Genomic DNA, 16,629 nt, shown 5'->3' with positions numbered 1-16,629 from the left:
CTGAATCTAAACATGTATTTAGATTTTTGATTATGGGCCCAGTTTTCAAGTTGGTCCAAATCTGGGTCCAAAATTAAACTTTGTTTGATTTCAACAAAAATTGAATATATGGGGTTCTTTGATATGCTGAATCTAACCATGTATTTAGATTTTTGATTTTTGGGCCCCGTTATCAACTTTGTCCACATTGAGGTCAAAAGGGTCCAAAATTAAACTTTGTTTGATTTCATCAAAAATTGAATTATTGGGGTTCTTTGATATGCCGAATCTAACCGTTTATTTAGATCTTTAATTTTTGGTTCCGTTTTCAAATTGGTCTACATTAAGGTCCAAAGGGTCCAAAATTAAACTTAGTTTGATTTTAACAAAAATTGAATTCTTAGGGTTCTTTGATATGATGAATCTAAACATGTATTTAGATTTTTGATTATGGGCCCAGTTTTCAAGTTGGTCCAAATCGGGGTCCAAAATTAAACTTTGTTTGATTTCAACAAAAATTGAATATATGGGGTTCTTTGATATGCTGAATCTAACCATGTATTTAGATTTTTGATTTTTGGGCCCCGTTATCAACTTTGTCCACATTGAGGTCAAAAGGGTCCAAAATTAAACTTTGTTTGATTTCATCAAAAATTGAATTATTGGGGTTCTTTGATATGCCGAATCTAACCGTGTAATTAGATTCTTAATTTTTGGTTCCGTTTTCAAATTGGTCTACATTAAGGTCCAAAGGGTCCAAAATTAAACTTAGTTTGATTTTAACAAAAATTGAATTCTTAGGGTTCTTTGATATGCTGAATCTAAACATGTATTTAGATTTTTGATTATGGGCCCAGTTTTCAAGTTGGTCCAAATCGGGGTCCAAAATTAAACTTTGTTTGATTTCAACAAAAATTGAATATATGGGGTTCTTTGATATGCTGAATCTAACCATGTTTTTAGATTTTTGATTTTTGGGCCCTGTTATCAACTTTGTCCACATTGAGGTCAAAAGGGTCCAAAATTAAACTTTGTTTGATTTCATCAAAAATTGAATTCTTGGGGTTCTTTGATATGCTGAATCTAACCATGTATTTAGATTTTGGATATTGGACCATAATAGGTGAATGTCCAATTTAAAATTTTTAAGTTCTTAGACCACATTCAATCTGTGTTACAAACCTATGCTGTGTCAAATATTTAATCACAATCCAAATCCAAAGCTGTATCAAGCTTGAATGTTGTGTCCATACTTCCCCCAACTGTTCAGGGTTCGACCTCTGCGGTCGTATCAAGCTGCGCCCTGCGGAGCATTTTATTTGTTATTATTTTGAATATTATTATAGATATATATAAACTGTAAGTAGCAATAATGTTCAGCAAAGTAAGATCTACAAAAAAGTTAATATGACCAAAATTGTCAATTGACCCCTTAAGGAGTTATTGCCCTTTAAAGACAATTTTACACAATTTGTTCATCAAGTTTGCTAACATTTAAAAATCTTCTCCTCTGAAATACAGGTGAGCGATTCAGGCTCTTGAGAGCCTCTTGCTAAGTGATATAAGTCTTTTATTTTGAACATTGAATCAGATGTTAAATAGAAATCTAAAGGACTCACTATTATATATCCCACTTTAGAAATCTATTGAAGAGAAGATAGAGACTATAGCCAAAGAGATATATGGTGCTGATGGTATAGAAATATTACCAGCAGCTCAAGAACAGATTGATAGATACAAGAAACAGGTATGTTTATCTATTATGTTGATTTACTTTTATACTGGTGAAGATGATTATGTACTATTATCTTAATTGAATCTTTATTGGTTACTTACTGCTTATACATAAAACAGGATAATGGGAGATATAAACAGTAACATTTGTTTTTATCAAACTCATTATTCCTGAATTTATTTTATGATTAAAGAGTTCACCATAAAGGAGAAGGTATATTTTAGGGCCTTAATGTACTTCAAACTGCCTCTGATTTGCTGAATCAAATGTTGAATCCATGTACTTGGATAAAACATAACAGTTTTGGTGTAAAGTGTCCTCTTTTTGTCCCCTGCGCAACACGTTGCTGGGGACATAGTAAAACACCGGGTGTCCGTCCATCTGGCCATCCGTCCAGTTTTGTTAGTGCTCTCACGAATACAATTCTTGCCAGATTTTTATAAAACTTATATCATAGGTTTGTACCAGCAATGTCTTGGACAAGTTCGAAAATCAGTGCCGATCATTTATTTTTAAAAGAGTAATGCCCCTTGGAAACATTCATTATATGGAAAATTGCATCAGTAGCTCTCTCATTTGTACAATTCTTGCCAGAATTTTATGAAACTTATATCATAGGTTTATATCAGCAATGTCTAGACACTTTCAAAAATAAGTCCTGATCAAATATTTTTAACGAGTTATGCTCCTTGGAAATATTAATTATAATGGAAATCACATTGCATTTGCTCTGAAGCCTTCATTTCTCTAAGATATTTATTAAAAGTTTTAAAGAACAAAAAAAAAGTGCTTTTTTTAGTTATTGCCCTTGTACCTTAAAATAAAATATGTGCAACGCAGGGGACATTGCAACTCTTTTATTATGGATTATACAGCCAAAGAAGGATAGTAATTTTTAAAAGTAAAATGACCAAATTATGCAAAATATTGACTGTTTAACTCACAACCCTTGCCCACAGGGATATTCACACAGGATGTGTATTTTATATTTATCTATTCACTGGCAAAATGATTTGTTGGACATTTTTTTGAAAAATCTTTCAAAATGTTTGCATTATAAATATTAATGGTTAAACTGAATGAAATTCTATATTACAGGGATTTAATGACTTTCCTATTTGTATGGCAAAGACTCACCTGTCACTGTCACATGATCCTACAAAGAAAGGAGAACCTAAAGGTTTCACTGTGCCTATCAGAGAAGTCCGAGCAAGTATTGGTGCAGGATTTATCTATCCTTTGTTGGGAACAGTGAGTTGTTCATGTGTTAACAATTTTTTTTTTTTTATTCAGAACACTTGATATGTTGAGCATATGTCACTGAATGCATTATAGAAAAATGATACATTTCTATAGTGCTAATAAATAAAAAGTGAATATAGTTATAGTTTTTGTCTAACCTGACTTTGACACTGAAGTGGAACTTGATATTTTATCAAAAGTACATAAGATTTAAGGTCAAGTTACAGTAAATGGGCTATGTCACATAATTTGGTATAATTTGGAATACAAGTTTTGGCTCGTTAAATTATAACTAAAAATTAAAAAAATAATGCATGAATGAATTCTTTCAAACTATGTGAACATTTGTATAGAAAGCATAAAAAATAGGCGAAAAAGATTCTGAAATTTGTCTTTAAATCTTTAAATCCATAGATTTTTTGTTAAAAACTATATGTTGTTGATAGATAAATTTCTGTTTATATGATGTAAAATAATAACTCGGTAACAGATTGGTTATTCACCAAAAAGCAAGTCCGGACCATATGATAATTTTGTATCATCAAATGGAAATTTAAGTATCAACAACATATAGTTTTTTTACAGAAAAATCTGTGGATTTGAAATTGGAGATTTGATGATTTTAAGAACGTTTTCGCCGATTTTATGTGCTTTCCATACAAATGTTCACCTATTTTGAGAGAATTCATTCAGTAATATTTCAGTTAATAAAAGAGATAAATGCATTATTTTTTCGATTTTCAGATACAGTTCAACGAGCCAAAGTTGTATGCAAAATTTTACCAAAATCTGTGACATAGCCCATTTACTGTTCGTTGATCTGAGGTGTAAAATAAATTAATCTACGATTTACCTTCAAACACTATACCTATTTAAGGATTGTTATGAGAGCCTCCTGAATTTTTTTAACATGCTTCATGTGAACATGCTATACTGTATGATACATTTTCACATTCCTTGCTTATGAACTACCTGATTACCCAATTCTTATATATTCTTATACATAATGACAATTTATGAAATTTTCATCACATTTGGCTCAGGAAGTACAAATCAGAGCGTCATGAAATTTGGTATCAACATTCATGTAATCATGTTATACTGTGTGATGCTTTTTAACTGTCAGTTAACCAAATACTTATAGGGGAGTTATCATAAGTGAGCAGCAGCTCACAGTTCAACTCGTTAAATTTTCCAATATTTAACAATTTGAATTGTTCATTTGTTAATTGCCGTAACATAGACTGAGACCAGTGAATAGATGATAAGATTTCAGTTTCTTTGTGTATAGATAAGAAGTTTTACGTCTCTTGTCATACTATCTTTGTATATTTTGGGTTGCTTGAATATTGTTTCATTTGAATGTGTAGGAACCTGATGTTCAGTAGTTGTCGTTTGTTGATGTGGTTCATAAATGTTTCTCGCTTCTCGTTTTTTATATAGATTAGACCGTTGGTTTTCCTGTTTGAATGGTTTTACACTAGTTATTTTTGGGGCCCTTTATAGCTTGCTGTTCGGTGTGAGCCTAGGCTCTGTGTTGAAGGCCGTTCTTTTTACATAAAATGGTTTTACTTTTACAAATTGTGACTTGGATGGAGAGTTGTCTCATTGGCACTCATACCACATCTTCTTATATCTAGTTGAGTTTGATTAGTTCTCCTAGCACAAAAGGTTTATAGGTTTATTTGAATAAAAAGTAAGTGAATTGATTCTTTTATTGTGCAATTTCAGGTTTGTATTGTTTTATGAATTCATATAGGCATAAGAAATAGGTAAATTTGCTGTCTGTTGAGCAACACAAGTTTATTGTAGCCTTTAGTTCCTGATGTTGTGATTTTGCTTTAAATGCAATATTGTATTTTACTTTCCAGATGACTACTATGCCAGGATTACCCACAAGACCATGTTTCTACGATATTGATCTTGATCCAGAAACAGAGGAGATAGTTGGTCTTTCATAAAAATAGAAAAAAAACTGAGAAAATGATTGACATGACATTACTTCAATTATGAAATATTAAAAATCATGATGAAAAATAGAAGTACCTGTATGCAAAAATGTAAAATACTTATTTTTTTATTTTTATATTACATGCTGAGATCAATCAAGTGTTAAAAGTACCTTTTATATAAATCTGTTGATTTAAAAAGAAAGCTTTTTAGTGTCTGATACAGTGATTTACAGTTATATCTACACTTCTGACACCTATAAAGCTAACAGTTTGTAAAGCAAAACATATTTGGATTTAACTGCAGCAGTTTTAATGTTGATATCTACTTATTGATGTGTCATGAATTTATAGTTATCAACCTACCAGCAAGTTTTTTTTATCCCTTTCTTGTTGCTGGGTGGTACTTTAAACTCATTTATCAGAGGGGCATAGATGTGGGTTGTATAAAGAAAATCTAAGATTGAAATTGTAATAGAAGTTAGGTATTGGATAAAATGGAATGACTGGCAGATTTGTTATCAAGAGAGGGATTTATTCAAAGATATAAAGATTAAAAACATATTTTCAACAGCTGTATTGGACAGTTGTGTCCAGACCAGGCAGATAAGACTTGGTAAGAAGAATATATGTGTTTTGGATAGTATCTCTTAATATGAAGTCAAGCATGAAATACAATCATACTATTACAATCACCTTCTAAAATATTACTCTTTGGATTTATTGTTGGATAAATAAGCTTACTCACTTGGGTTCTATAAAAGTACTCGACAATTTCTCAAATGGGTGAAGGAAATACAGTGCACATTTAACATGAATTATTGTTGAACTCTATGTGGAAATGGGCATAACTAACTTCGTGATTCACAATGGAAAGTGCTACAATTTACACATTACAGGGAAAAAAAGTAGAAAAATGACATAATGTCAAATGTGTTGTGTTAAAACTATTGTTGTATTTTTTTCATGAATCTGTTTTAATTCCTATTAATCATGTATATGAGAATTTTTTTTCAGAAGTGCTACCGGCATGTTTGACATCATGCTAAAATACCCACTTCAAGGGTTACATTTTATTCTTAATAATGGTGAAAATATGTAATGAATTAGGATGAATAGAAAGAATGATGATTTATCATTATAATATAGACAGAAACCCAACAACAATTAAAAAAATATATGGAGATCAAGATTACAAATAATGTTGGATATAAATTTTGAAATTCATTAGTTTCAGTGATTAATGAAGTGTTTTTGACCAAATTTGAAACATTTCAAGATTTTTATAATACTACCAGTATGCAATTGATCATACATTTATTGATTTGTATGTTTTAGCTCAACAAAACAAGCCTTTAGCTTCTAAGGCCACACAAAATAAGCCTATTGCTTCTTAGACCACACAAAATAAGCCTATTGCTTCTTAGACAACACAAAATAAACCTTAAGATTCTTATGCTACACAAAATAAATGATAAGCTTCTTAGGCCACACAAAATTAACCATTAGCTTCTTAGGCCACACAAAATAAACCATTAGTTTCTTTGGCAACACAAAATAGACCACAAAGTAAACCATTAGCTTCTTAGGCCACACAAAATAAACCATTAGCTTCTTTGGCAACACAAAATAGACCACAAAATAAACCATTAGCTTCTTGGGCATTAAAGAATAAACTTTTAGCCTCTTATGCCACTCAGAACAACCTGTTGGCTTCACAGGCCAGTTGTCACTATTTCAGAAGAGGCAGGGAAGTATTTTTTTTTTCACTAAGAATTATATCAGAATATCTAACTAAAAATGGTCCATGAAGCAGGCTTTGACAGAAGGGTCTAAGAAGCTACATTTTTTTTATTTGGTCTTATCATGATATGTATATAATGTTGATTTTTTTCTTAATTTATTCATCAAATTAATCCTTTCTAGTTGAAATAATTATCAATATTACATTTGTATATGGAAATTTTCATTTGGTAGCGTTGATGACTGAAACAATGAAATGCCAGTTTCTTTTCATATATAAAACTTATTTATATTATTTTTATATTCTAGAAAGGTGTAGGATGCTGTATTATGAAATATGTATGTGCTGTAATCAGTAAATATAGATTCCACCACTGCATCAAGTGTGTTACGATATTTCTCCACTCGAGACATTTAAATTTAAATATTAAAAGCTCAAGGCTTGCCGAGCTTTTTAAATAATCAAAACTTAATTGTTAAGGTGGTACATAACACTACAGGGAGATAACTCTGTAAAAATCAGCTGAACGTTTTAATCACGTTCTATTGTTAATGAAATATTAAGCTTCTCAATGATCAAAATTAGTGTTTGTCAAACTGCTATATTTCCAATGAAATTTTTCCGATAAAGTGTGTGGTTCAAGTTTTTTGAAATTATTATATTTTTGTCAAAGGGTCAAAGTAAATATTTTGTCAAAATTTTATGAAAATTAAACGAGCCAAATTAATTTTTGTCAAGGTGTTTGGTACCACCTTAAGTGTGGAGAAATATTGTAACACAGGAGTTATAGTAGTGGACTCTGTTTCTCTAATGATTTTTAGACGAAATCTTATGCTTCCTTTTCAAAGATTTGCAGAAAGTTGTGTTCTTTATATGTGACGTCATCAGGCATGGTCACCATTTTTCATGACGTCACAATAGGAAATTCAGAAGAAACCAAGAAAAATTGACATGACAATTGAATTTCGACTAATCATTTGCCGAGAACAATGTTTTCTCTAGAGAGGAGAAATATTTTTCTCACACCGATCGAGAAATGTGAAAAAAGCATGAAAATTAGAGAATACATGTTAATTCATTGTTTTGATAGTTTGTCAATTATGTTTTTTTGTATGTTATCAGTTTTGATTAATCTTATATATATTTATGTTTACAACACAAGTGCCATCATTCAATTAAAGATTTAAAACTAAAAATGTTTTAGTTAAATCTGTCAAATGTGTCATTTAAAAGGTCACCTGTCCGAAAAAAGTTTTTGACATTTCTTTTCTCTTCCACCATCTGCCCTAAAAAAAGTTTATGCCCCTGTGGCGCAGTGGCTAATGATAAGACATATAATGTTACCCATATCCATCATTCTGTCCTTCACAAATCCTACAATTGTCAATATGTTTTTATTGCCAGTACATATTGAGCTGATTTTTGTTTCATTAGTATACTTTCATTTCCCATGACCTCACTTAACAGAATTATGGCCCTTGGTCTTAAAAAAATTGTAGTTGGCCTGACCTTTTTCATTACTGTTGTAGATATATGAGTTGATTTTTAGCTCACCTGGCCCAAAGGTGAGCTTTTCTCATCACTTGGCGTCTAATGTCCGTCATCGTCTGTTAATTTTTACAAAAATCTTCTCCTGAAACTACTGGGCCAAATTTAACCAAACTAGGCCACAATCATCATTGGGGTTGTAAAGTTTAAAAAATATGTCTGATGACCCTGTCTGCCAACCAAGATGGCTGACATGGCTAAAAATAGAACATAGAGGTAAAATGTAAGTTTTGTCTATTATGAAAACCGTTATAAAAAGAGAAAATCTGACGGGAAGCACAACTGTTCAGAATGTTGAGCTCTACCCAATTTTTCGTATACAATTGCAAAAATGATCAGTAAGCCAAGTTCTACAAATAAGTCGACATGGTTGAAATTGTCAGTCAACTCCTTTTTAGAGTTATTGCCCTTTGATGATGATTTTTTACCAATGTTTTGCGTTTTTGCCTTAAATCTTAAAAATTATAATAGATAGATAGAAACTTTAATAAACAAAAATGAATAGCAAGACAAGATCTACAATTAAGACAATATAAAGGAAATCATCCGAAGACTCCTTATTGGAGTTATTGCCCTTTAATGACGATTTTTACCCTTTTTTTTTTGTGTTTTGCCTTATATGATAAAATTATAATAGATAAATAGAATCTTTAAATCACAAAAATGATCAGCAAGGCAAGATCTACTAACAAGTCAAATTTTGCCGATATAGTAAGTAGACTGTCACTCTTTATAGGAGTGATTGCCCTTAAAAGAGGATTTTTTTTACCCTCTTCTGTGTTTTTGAGCAAAAACTAAAGCAGATAGAAACTAAACAGACTAAAAGATCAGCAATACAAGATCAACAAAACAGAGATTTTTGTCATGAATTCTATTCTCGTCTACAATGTTGGAGAATGTCCTATGTTGAATATTCACGAGGGCATTTACATCACCATAATACATCTTGTTTGATTTTTTAAAATCATCTTGTTGAACACTTAACCACTGGGTCATGGGGACTAAATTTTTGAATTTCTAATGATGATTTTTTTTTTTAAGATTTTTTTCAGATAATTATCAACAAACACTTGTGTTAGGAAAATTGAACATAAGCATGAATGGAAAAAAGGAATGATAGTCTTTGAATCTGTAATATTAACTATGCCTACTTTTTGTTAAGCTGTGCCATACGTGTTTCCTAATAAATGGACTTTGGTTGGTTTTTTGGTAGTAAACATTTGGATACAGTATGGGTTTAAAGATTTTAAACATAAATAAACTTGACAAACCTTTATAGAATTACATGAAACTTTGATAGAAGCTTTTTTATAATTAAGAGATAATATCCGAAGCAAAATTTTGAAAATGATTTTTGAAGTGGAATTCAAGTATTATAGTACTGTATGTATGCTTTATTTTATCACTTTGCACTTTGATGACTTGACTTTGTAGTTGGTTAAAATTTCTGACCAGTTGAACAGTTTGATAGGATAAAACATATTGCAATTGGTTCAGAATTGTGAATTTACTGTAATAGGTGGAGTGAAACACTTGTAATCAAGTCACAGTAAAAGACGTTACAAATAGGATAAACTGAGGGTATCCTATGAACTCCAAAAGGTGCAAGACCTGATGCATCATCAGGGTAATGAGCCACCTGCTTGACAGATTAAAAATGAAGTATAAATATCTGATGTAAGAAAAACAACATACCTAAAACTAGTATCAATTAAACAATAACAAATATAAGGGCAAAATTTTTGGTTCAAATATTTGATTTTCCTGAATATGCACGAAATATTTGCCCCTGGACATTTAGCAAACAACCAATATTTGAGAATTGACTCAAGTAAAGAATATGTTTTTAAACATTTCATTAAGAAACAAAATCTACTTTAAACAACAAATTAATATTAACATATGCTATGTAAGGCAAATCAAAATTCTTATTCATAAAAAGCATTGGCTATTGCAGAAACACTATCAATCCAAGTAGGAATTTAAAGCTAATGTTATTTTTAATTATTAGCAACCAGATAACATTTTAATTGCAAGCTATATTTGGAACAGTAATCTCATGTTTTGCTATAAATGTTTGAAGCTGACTATTTACAGTATTTATAAAATGCTAAAAAACAATAATTTGATATTATCATGTTTCAGAATAAATTAACTTTGAAGTTTGAAACTTTACAAAGTTACCCAATGAATGCAGCAAAAGTAGTACATTTCATATTGTTTAACTACCACTGACATCAAGATGCTTGATTTCATGATTAACAACATATTTTTGTTACATCCTGGGACGTCTTTTTCAACAATCAGCATTCCCATGGGAACCAACTGTGCACCTCTTCTTGCCGACTTGTTCCTGTATTCATATGAGGCAGACTTCATACAGGAGCTCCTAAGAAAGAATGTCAAGATGATAAATTATCCTATAACTTCATGTTCCGCTTTATAGATGATAATTCACGGAATAAAAGTTTGGTGACTACTAGTATGTTGAACGCATGTATCCCATTGAACTTGAATTTAAGGATACAACAAATACAGTTATGTCAGCCTCATATCTTGACTTACACCTAGATTGATTGATTGATTGTTGTTTAACGCCACTTCCTACACTATTGTGCTATTTCGTGGCAGTCAGTTTTTATTGGTGGAGGAAGCCGGAGTGCCCGGATAGAACCACCGACCTTCGGTAGGAAAACTGACAATCCTAGTCAATTAAGATTGGAGTCGAGTGCACCTGCCCTGTGCGGGATTCGAACTCACAACCTCAGTGTTGACTGGCTAGTGATACAGTAGTTCGACTACTTAGACCACTCGGTCACCGAGGCCCCACTTACACCTAGAAATTGACAATGAGGACTGGTTGAGAACAAATCTTTACGACAAAAGAGATGATCTTAGCTTCAATCGAACCTCAATACCGTCCTCTTTTCCTAGAATGTGACCTGCTGAATTCTATTTATCATCGTGTTTGTAATTACATGAGCAATACAATGGGTGTCACATGTGGAGCAAGACCTGCTTACCCTTCCGGAGCATCTGATCGAGATCAACCCCCCCCCCTTCCCCCCCCCCCCCTAGTCTTACTATACAAATCCTTGTTGAAACATAATTCTTTTTTTTTTATTTCATTTACAGTTCAGTCTGTTTTTAGTAGAAAGGGATACGCATCTGTGACTTTAATTAAATTGAACATTCTTAAATCTATTCAGAATCGATAGCTCCCACTTTTTGGTAGCTACATTGTACTATCAGTTGTGCACTCTTGTCAGACATTAACTTCATGTTTTCCGACATTTCGATTTTGCAATATGTGTAATGATTTCTTAATATTTTTATCACACCTTTCTCCAGTACTATTGAACAAAATGACTTCATATATGGTCAGCAGATTGAAAGTGACGAGTTGTAACGTGTGGGCGCTTTTAGGATCTGTCAGTCAGCAACTTCCTGTTTTTATATACTTGAAAAGACAATTTCTTGTTTAGACATTGTTGTTCAATTCACCCAATCTGTTTGTGTTCGTTTTTGGGGTTCCTACGTATGCATTATACATCAAGCAGACAACAACCCACTGACATGACAAACATGAAGTTGTAGATATTTCCGATTATTTTTTTTTTTTGTGACTAAATTTTCGACCAAAATTTTTTATAAAACAAGTATATATAAATAAGAAGATGTGGTATAAGTGCCAATGAGACAACTCGCCATCCAAGTCACAATGTGTAACGAGTAAACAATTATAGGTCAAAGCACGGCCTTCAACACGGAGCCTTGGCTCACACCGAACAGCAAGCTATAAAGGGCCCCAAAATGACTAGTGTAAATCAATTCAAACAGAAAAAACCAACGATCTAATCTATATAAAAAACGAGAAACGAGAAACACTTAATTGCAAATAATTCGTAAATATTCAGGACGAGAACAAATTAACAATAAATACAAAAGTTAGGTTCTGCAGAGTGAACCGACAAAATTGAAAATGATGGTATAGAGGCAACAAATTTGTCTTGCAACGGGCCACCTATGCAGTAATTAAGAGCATATATGATATGAACTAAGATGATCAGCAGGTCAGGATTTCACTACCTTTGTAATTCTCGGAAAAATCGGACAAACCATTTTGAAGGTATTGCCCCTGAAATGTCAATTTTTGTCTCGCTACGACAAAGTTAAAAAAAAACAAGACTTGGATGTGCTGTTTCCGGCGGCGTCAAAACTGTATTAGTTTGTTATTAGGTGACTGTCAGTTTATGGGACCACTAGTGGTAGGTCAATGATCTTTGGTACGCAGTTGTATTAGCATTTGCGTAACTCATTTTCTTGGGGATCATTTGACCCACCCACTCTCAGTCATGGTCTATTGACTTTGAAACTTTTGCCTAGTCTTCATATATTAGTTTGTGATAAGGGGTGTTTTATGGGGAACCACAAATGTTTGGTCAATGATATTTAGTATGCAGTTGTATGAGCATTGTCACAATTCATTTCCATGAAGATTATTTTGCACCGCCTCCTCAGTCATGGTCTATTGACTTTGAAACATTTGCTTAGTTCAGGTCAGTTTATGGGGAATCGATAGTGGTTCGGTCAATGATATATGCAGATGGCTTAGCATTGGCACATCTCATTTCAACGGAGAGTATTTGGTCCTGTCCCCTCAGACATGGTCTATGGACTTGAATGTTTAAGTTTGTGATTAGATCAGTATAAGATGAACCACTAATGTTAAGTCAGTTGTATACATATTTGGTATGCAGTTGTATAAGCATTTGCAAGTCTCATTAACATAGAAATTATACTGGCTGCGCCTCATGATCAAAGGTGGTATTTGCAATCTGGTTTAGATATAGAACTCTGATTTCGTAATACTTCATATGAAGTATAACGAAATCAGAGTTCTGTATTTTAATTAGATTGTGGTATTTGGTATGCAGATTTATGCAATTCTCATATCATGGCTTATTGACTTTGAATGTCTGGATAGTAAACATGTTAAAATATTATCCTTTTAATTTCAACATCTTCTCAGTTGAGAACTTTCCATTTCTATGTAGCAACATTCAGCATCGCCTGCATATAGAGTAAAAATCTCCCATTTGGTACATAAATAAAGGCAACAGTATTATACCGGTGTTCAAAAGTCATAAATCGATTTAGAGAAAACAAATCCGGGTTACAAACCAAAACCGAGGGAAACACATCAACTATAAGAGGAAAACAAATGAACAACAGGAACACCGAAGTGCAACAAAAACAAACGACAACACACATAGAAACGAACTATTTGATAACAACTGCCATATTCCTGACTTGGTACAGGACATTTTAAGAAAAAATGGTGGGTTGAACCTGGTTTCATGGCATGCCAAACCTCCCGCTTTATGACAATGTTAAAAAAATATAGCGAAAACACTACGTGACAGAAATACAGCACAAACACACGCAACAACATTCATAACGGAGAAACGCATAAACAAATAATATAATAGTTGACACAACATGCACACCACAGAACAACAACTAACATATTCCATCAAAGAAAAACACCATAGGATATCAAAAACAGTGACGCGTCTACGTAACTAACATGCAATCTCGAACATTATACAATTATTTTTACAATATTCGTCCAAACAATTTACATGCCAATGATGGTATGGAAAGGCAATTTTATAATTATTTGGACTACAAACGATAAGACATAACACATTATTCAACAGAAACCATAACAAAAACATCAAAAATAAATACCATATTCCATAGCTTGCATTTCCTATCATGACTTCCTTGATAGAAGGTTGCTGCTTACAAGGAAGCTATTAATCCAAGAGTTCCAAATGGTGAAGTTTTAAATCATCCCTTTGAAAATGTGACGGACACCATCATGAGTTGGTTGACCGTTATGGAATGTTTCACAGATGACGACGGATATGTTCCAATTGCTGAAATCATAATCCCGTTCATTTTTCTTCGATGTGACCTACCTAGTTAGACTTATTACCAGATGTGTATTTACATATATGCAACAAGACGTGTGCCACATGTGGAGCAGGGTCTTGTTTACCCTTCCGGAGCATCTGAGATCATCCCAGGTTTTGCTCAGTCCTTGATTTTCTATGTTGTCTTTTATATACTGTTTGTCTTTTGATTGGTTTTCATTTTTAAACATGAAATGGTCATTTTATTTTCCATTTATGACTTTGAATATCCCTTTGGTATCATTCGCCTCTCTTTTTCAATACACCAAATTACTTTGAAATCTTCCTTGTTAAAATAGCAATATGGTATGACCATATGTCAAATAACAGATCAATATACACACCAAGATGTTTAGTTTCATTAACAATTTTAAGTGCAACATCACCTACCTATTTCAATACAAATATTTATACATTTCGACAGTTTTTGTTTCGTGTCAATTAACATACATTGAGTCTTCTTTAAATTCATATTCAGTGTATTACATTCCATCAGTTGTAGGGAATTAAGTAAATCTTTTTTTCAGTTTACTTTCAATGACATCAATCGATTAATCAGACACATCTTGTGATGTCTAATCTGCATAAATAGTACCATCAGAGTGTATTAAACATTTATAATAGTCATTTACAAATAAAATGAAAAAAAACAATGGTCCGAGTATTGAACCTTGAAGAACACCAATTGTAATAGCTCGTGGCTGTCGTGGCTTAGATCAAATATCATTCCATTCGACACAATGTTATCTAGTATGCCTGTACCAAGTCAGGATTATGACAGTTGTTTTCCATTCATTTGATGTGTTTGAGCTGTTGATTTTGCCACTTGATAAGGGACTTTCCGTTTCCTTGGAGTTCGGTATTTTTGTAATTTCACTTTTAATATGGATAAGATTTAAACCATTGATAACTATTTTGACAAATTCCAATTGATTTAATTTATAAATTAAAACATTATGATTAACAGTGTCGAATGCTTTGCTTGAGGATGTATATATAGTTAGGTAAAATTAAAAAATTCTGGAATTTAAAAGAGAGGCTAAAGATACCAAAAAAGACATTCAGATTCATAAGTCAAAAAATAAACTGACAACACCATGGCTAAAAAAGAAAAAAGACAAACACACAGACAACAGAACACAACATAAAAAACTAAAGACTGAGCAACACGAACCCCTCTAAAAACTAGGGGTGATCTCAGGTGCTCCGGAAGGGTAAGCAGATCCTGCTCCACATGTGGCACCCGTCGTGTTGCTCATGTTAGTACATACCCGGTAATAAATCTAATTCGGTAGGTCACATTTGGGGAAAGTAGGACGGGATTGTAGTTACAACAATTGGAACATGTCCGCTATCATCTGTGAAACTGATATATAATATAATTGATACTATAAAGCAGAAGAGCATTAGTTAAGGAACAAAATAAACTAAAAATATTGATAGGTTATGGGCTCCTTTTCGAGATATTTGATTTTAAAAAATGGCGGGAAAAGGCTGACTCTGACTTTCACCTTAAATTTAGCATGGGCATTATTTGGGTCTCAAATCGTAAGAAAAGAAATCTAGAATCTGCTTAAATTTTGGTAATGACCTTTTATGAGCAATGGAGTCTTCTATGAAAAGAAAAGTGGGTGATATGGGGCAAAATATTTTAGTCTGTATCGTAGGAAAAAAACCAAGGAGTCCGAATATCTGACTCCATCTTTAAATCAGGCAATAAATATTACACCAGTCAATTTTATCAATTGCACTAGTAAAAACTTTTCTTACCCTACGTTCTTCGCATTTTTTACTAGCTGTTAGATATATTGATGATGTTCTTTCCATTAACAATCCAAACTTTTCTGATTGGGTTTCATTAATATATCCTTCAGAACTAGAAATTAAAGAAGCAACAGACACGGCTCCCTCCGCTTCATTTTTAGACTTATACCTCGAATTTGACATGAGCGGTCATCTCAGTACCAGAATCTATGACAAACGAGACGATTTTAATTTTGAAATTATTAATTCCCCCCCCCCCCCCCCCCCCCCCCCCCCCCCCCCCCCGGCACCTTAGGTGCAATATACCAACTTCACCTGCATATGGAAAATACATTTCCCAACTCATTCGATATTCAAAAGCTTGCAGCTGCTACCCAGACTTTATAAAACGTCACCAGTGTCTGAGCAGAAAGTTGACGAACCAGGGTTATGTCAAATAACGTCTCGTCCTTTTTCTAAAAAAAAGTTCATCGGACGATACCAAGACCTTGTTGATAAATATTCCGCATCAACTTCACAAATAATACATCAGAGGCGGATTTAGAGAGGGCCCAGGTTGTGAACTTTCCATTTCTATGTAGCAACATTCCAGCAGCGCCTGCATACGGAGTATATATCTCCCAATTGATACGATATTCCCGGGCTTGTGTTTCCTAACATGATTTCCTTGATAGAGGATTGCTGCTC

At 32.9% G+C, this 16,629-nt stretch overlaps 1 protein-coding gene across 2 annotated transcripts in view; it reads left to right on the top strand.

Annotated features, from left to right (window-relative positions):
- The window catches only part of LOC127732714 (C-1-tetrahydrofolate synthase, cytoplasmic-like), a 61,743-nt gene extending 53,898 nt beyond the window's left edge, over positions 1–7,845 (top strand). For both annotated transcript variants that reach the window (XM_052241896.1, XM_052241897.1), the window contains 3 exons: positions 1,619–1,726; positions 2,813–2,965; positions 4,828–7,845. In XM_052241896.1, the coding sequence (XP_052097856.1) occupies positions 1,619–1,726; positions 2,813–2,965; positions 4,828–4,917 (351 nt within the window). In that variant the 3' untranslated portion in view covers positions 4,918–7,845. The remainder of the gene's footprint in view (positions 1–1,618; positions 1,727–2,812; positions 2,966–4,827) is intronic.
- The last annotated feature ends 8,784 nt before the right edge of the window (positions 7,846–16,629 follow it).

This window comes from Mytilus californianus, unplaced genomic scaffold, assembly GCF_021869535.1.
Source record: "Mytilus californianus isolate M0D057914Y unplaced genomic scaffold, xbMytCali1.0.p SCAF_26, whole genome shotgun sequence".
NCBI lineage: Eukaryota > Metazoa > Mollusca > Bivalvia > Mytilida > Mytilidae > Mytilus > Mytilus californianus.
This window is presented reverse-complemented; position numbering and strand designations above follow the sequence as displayed.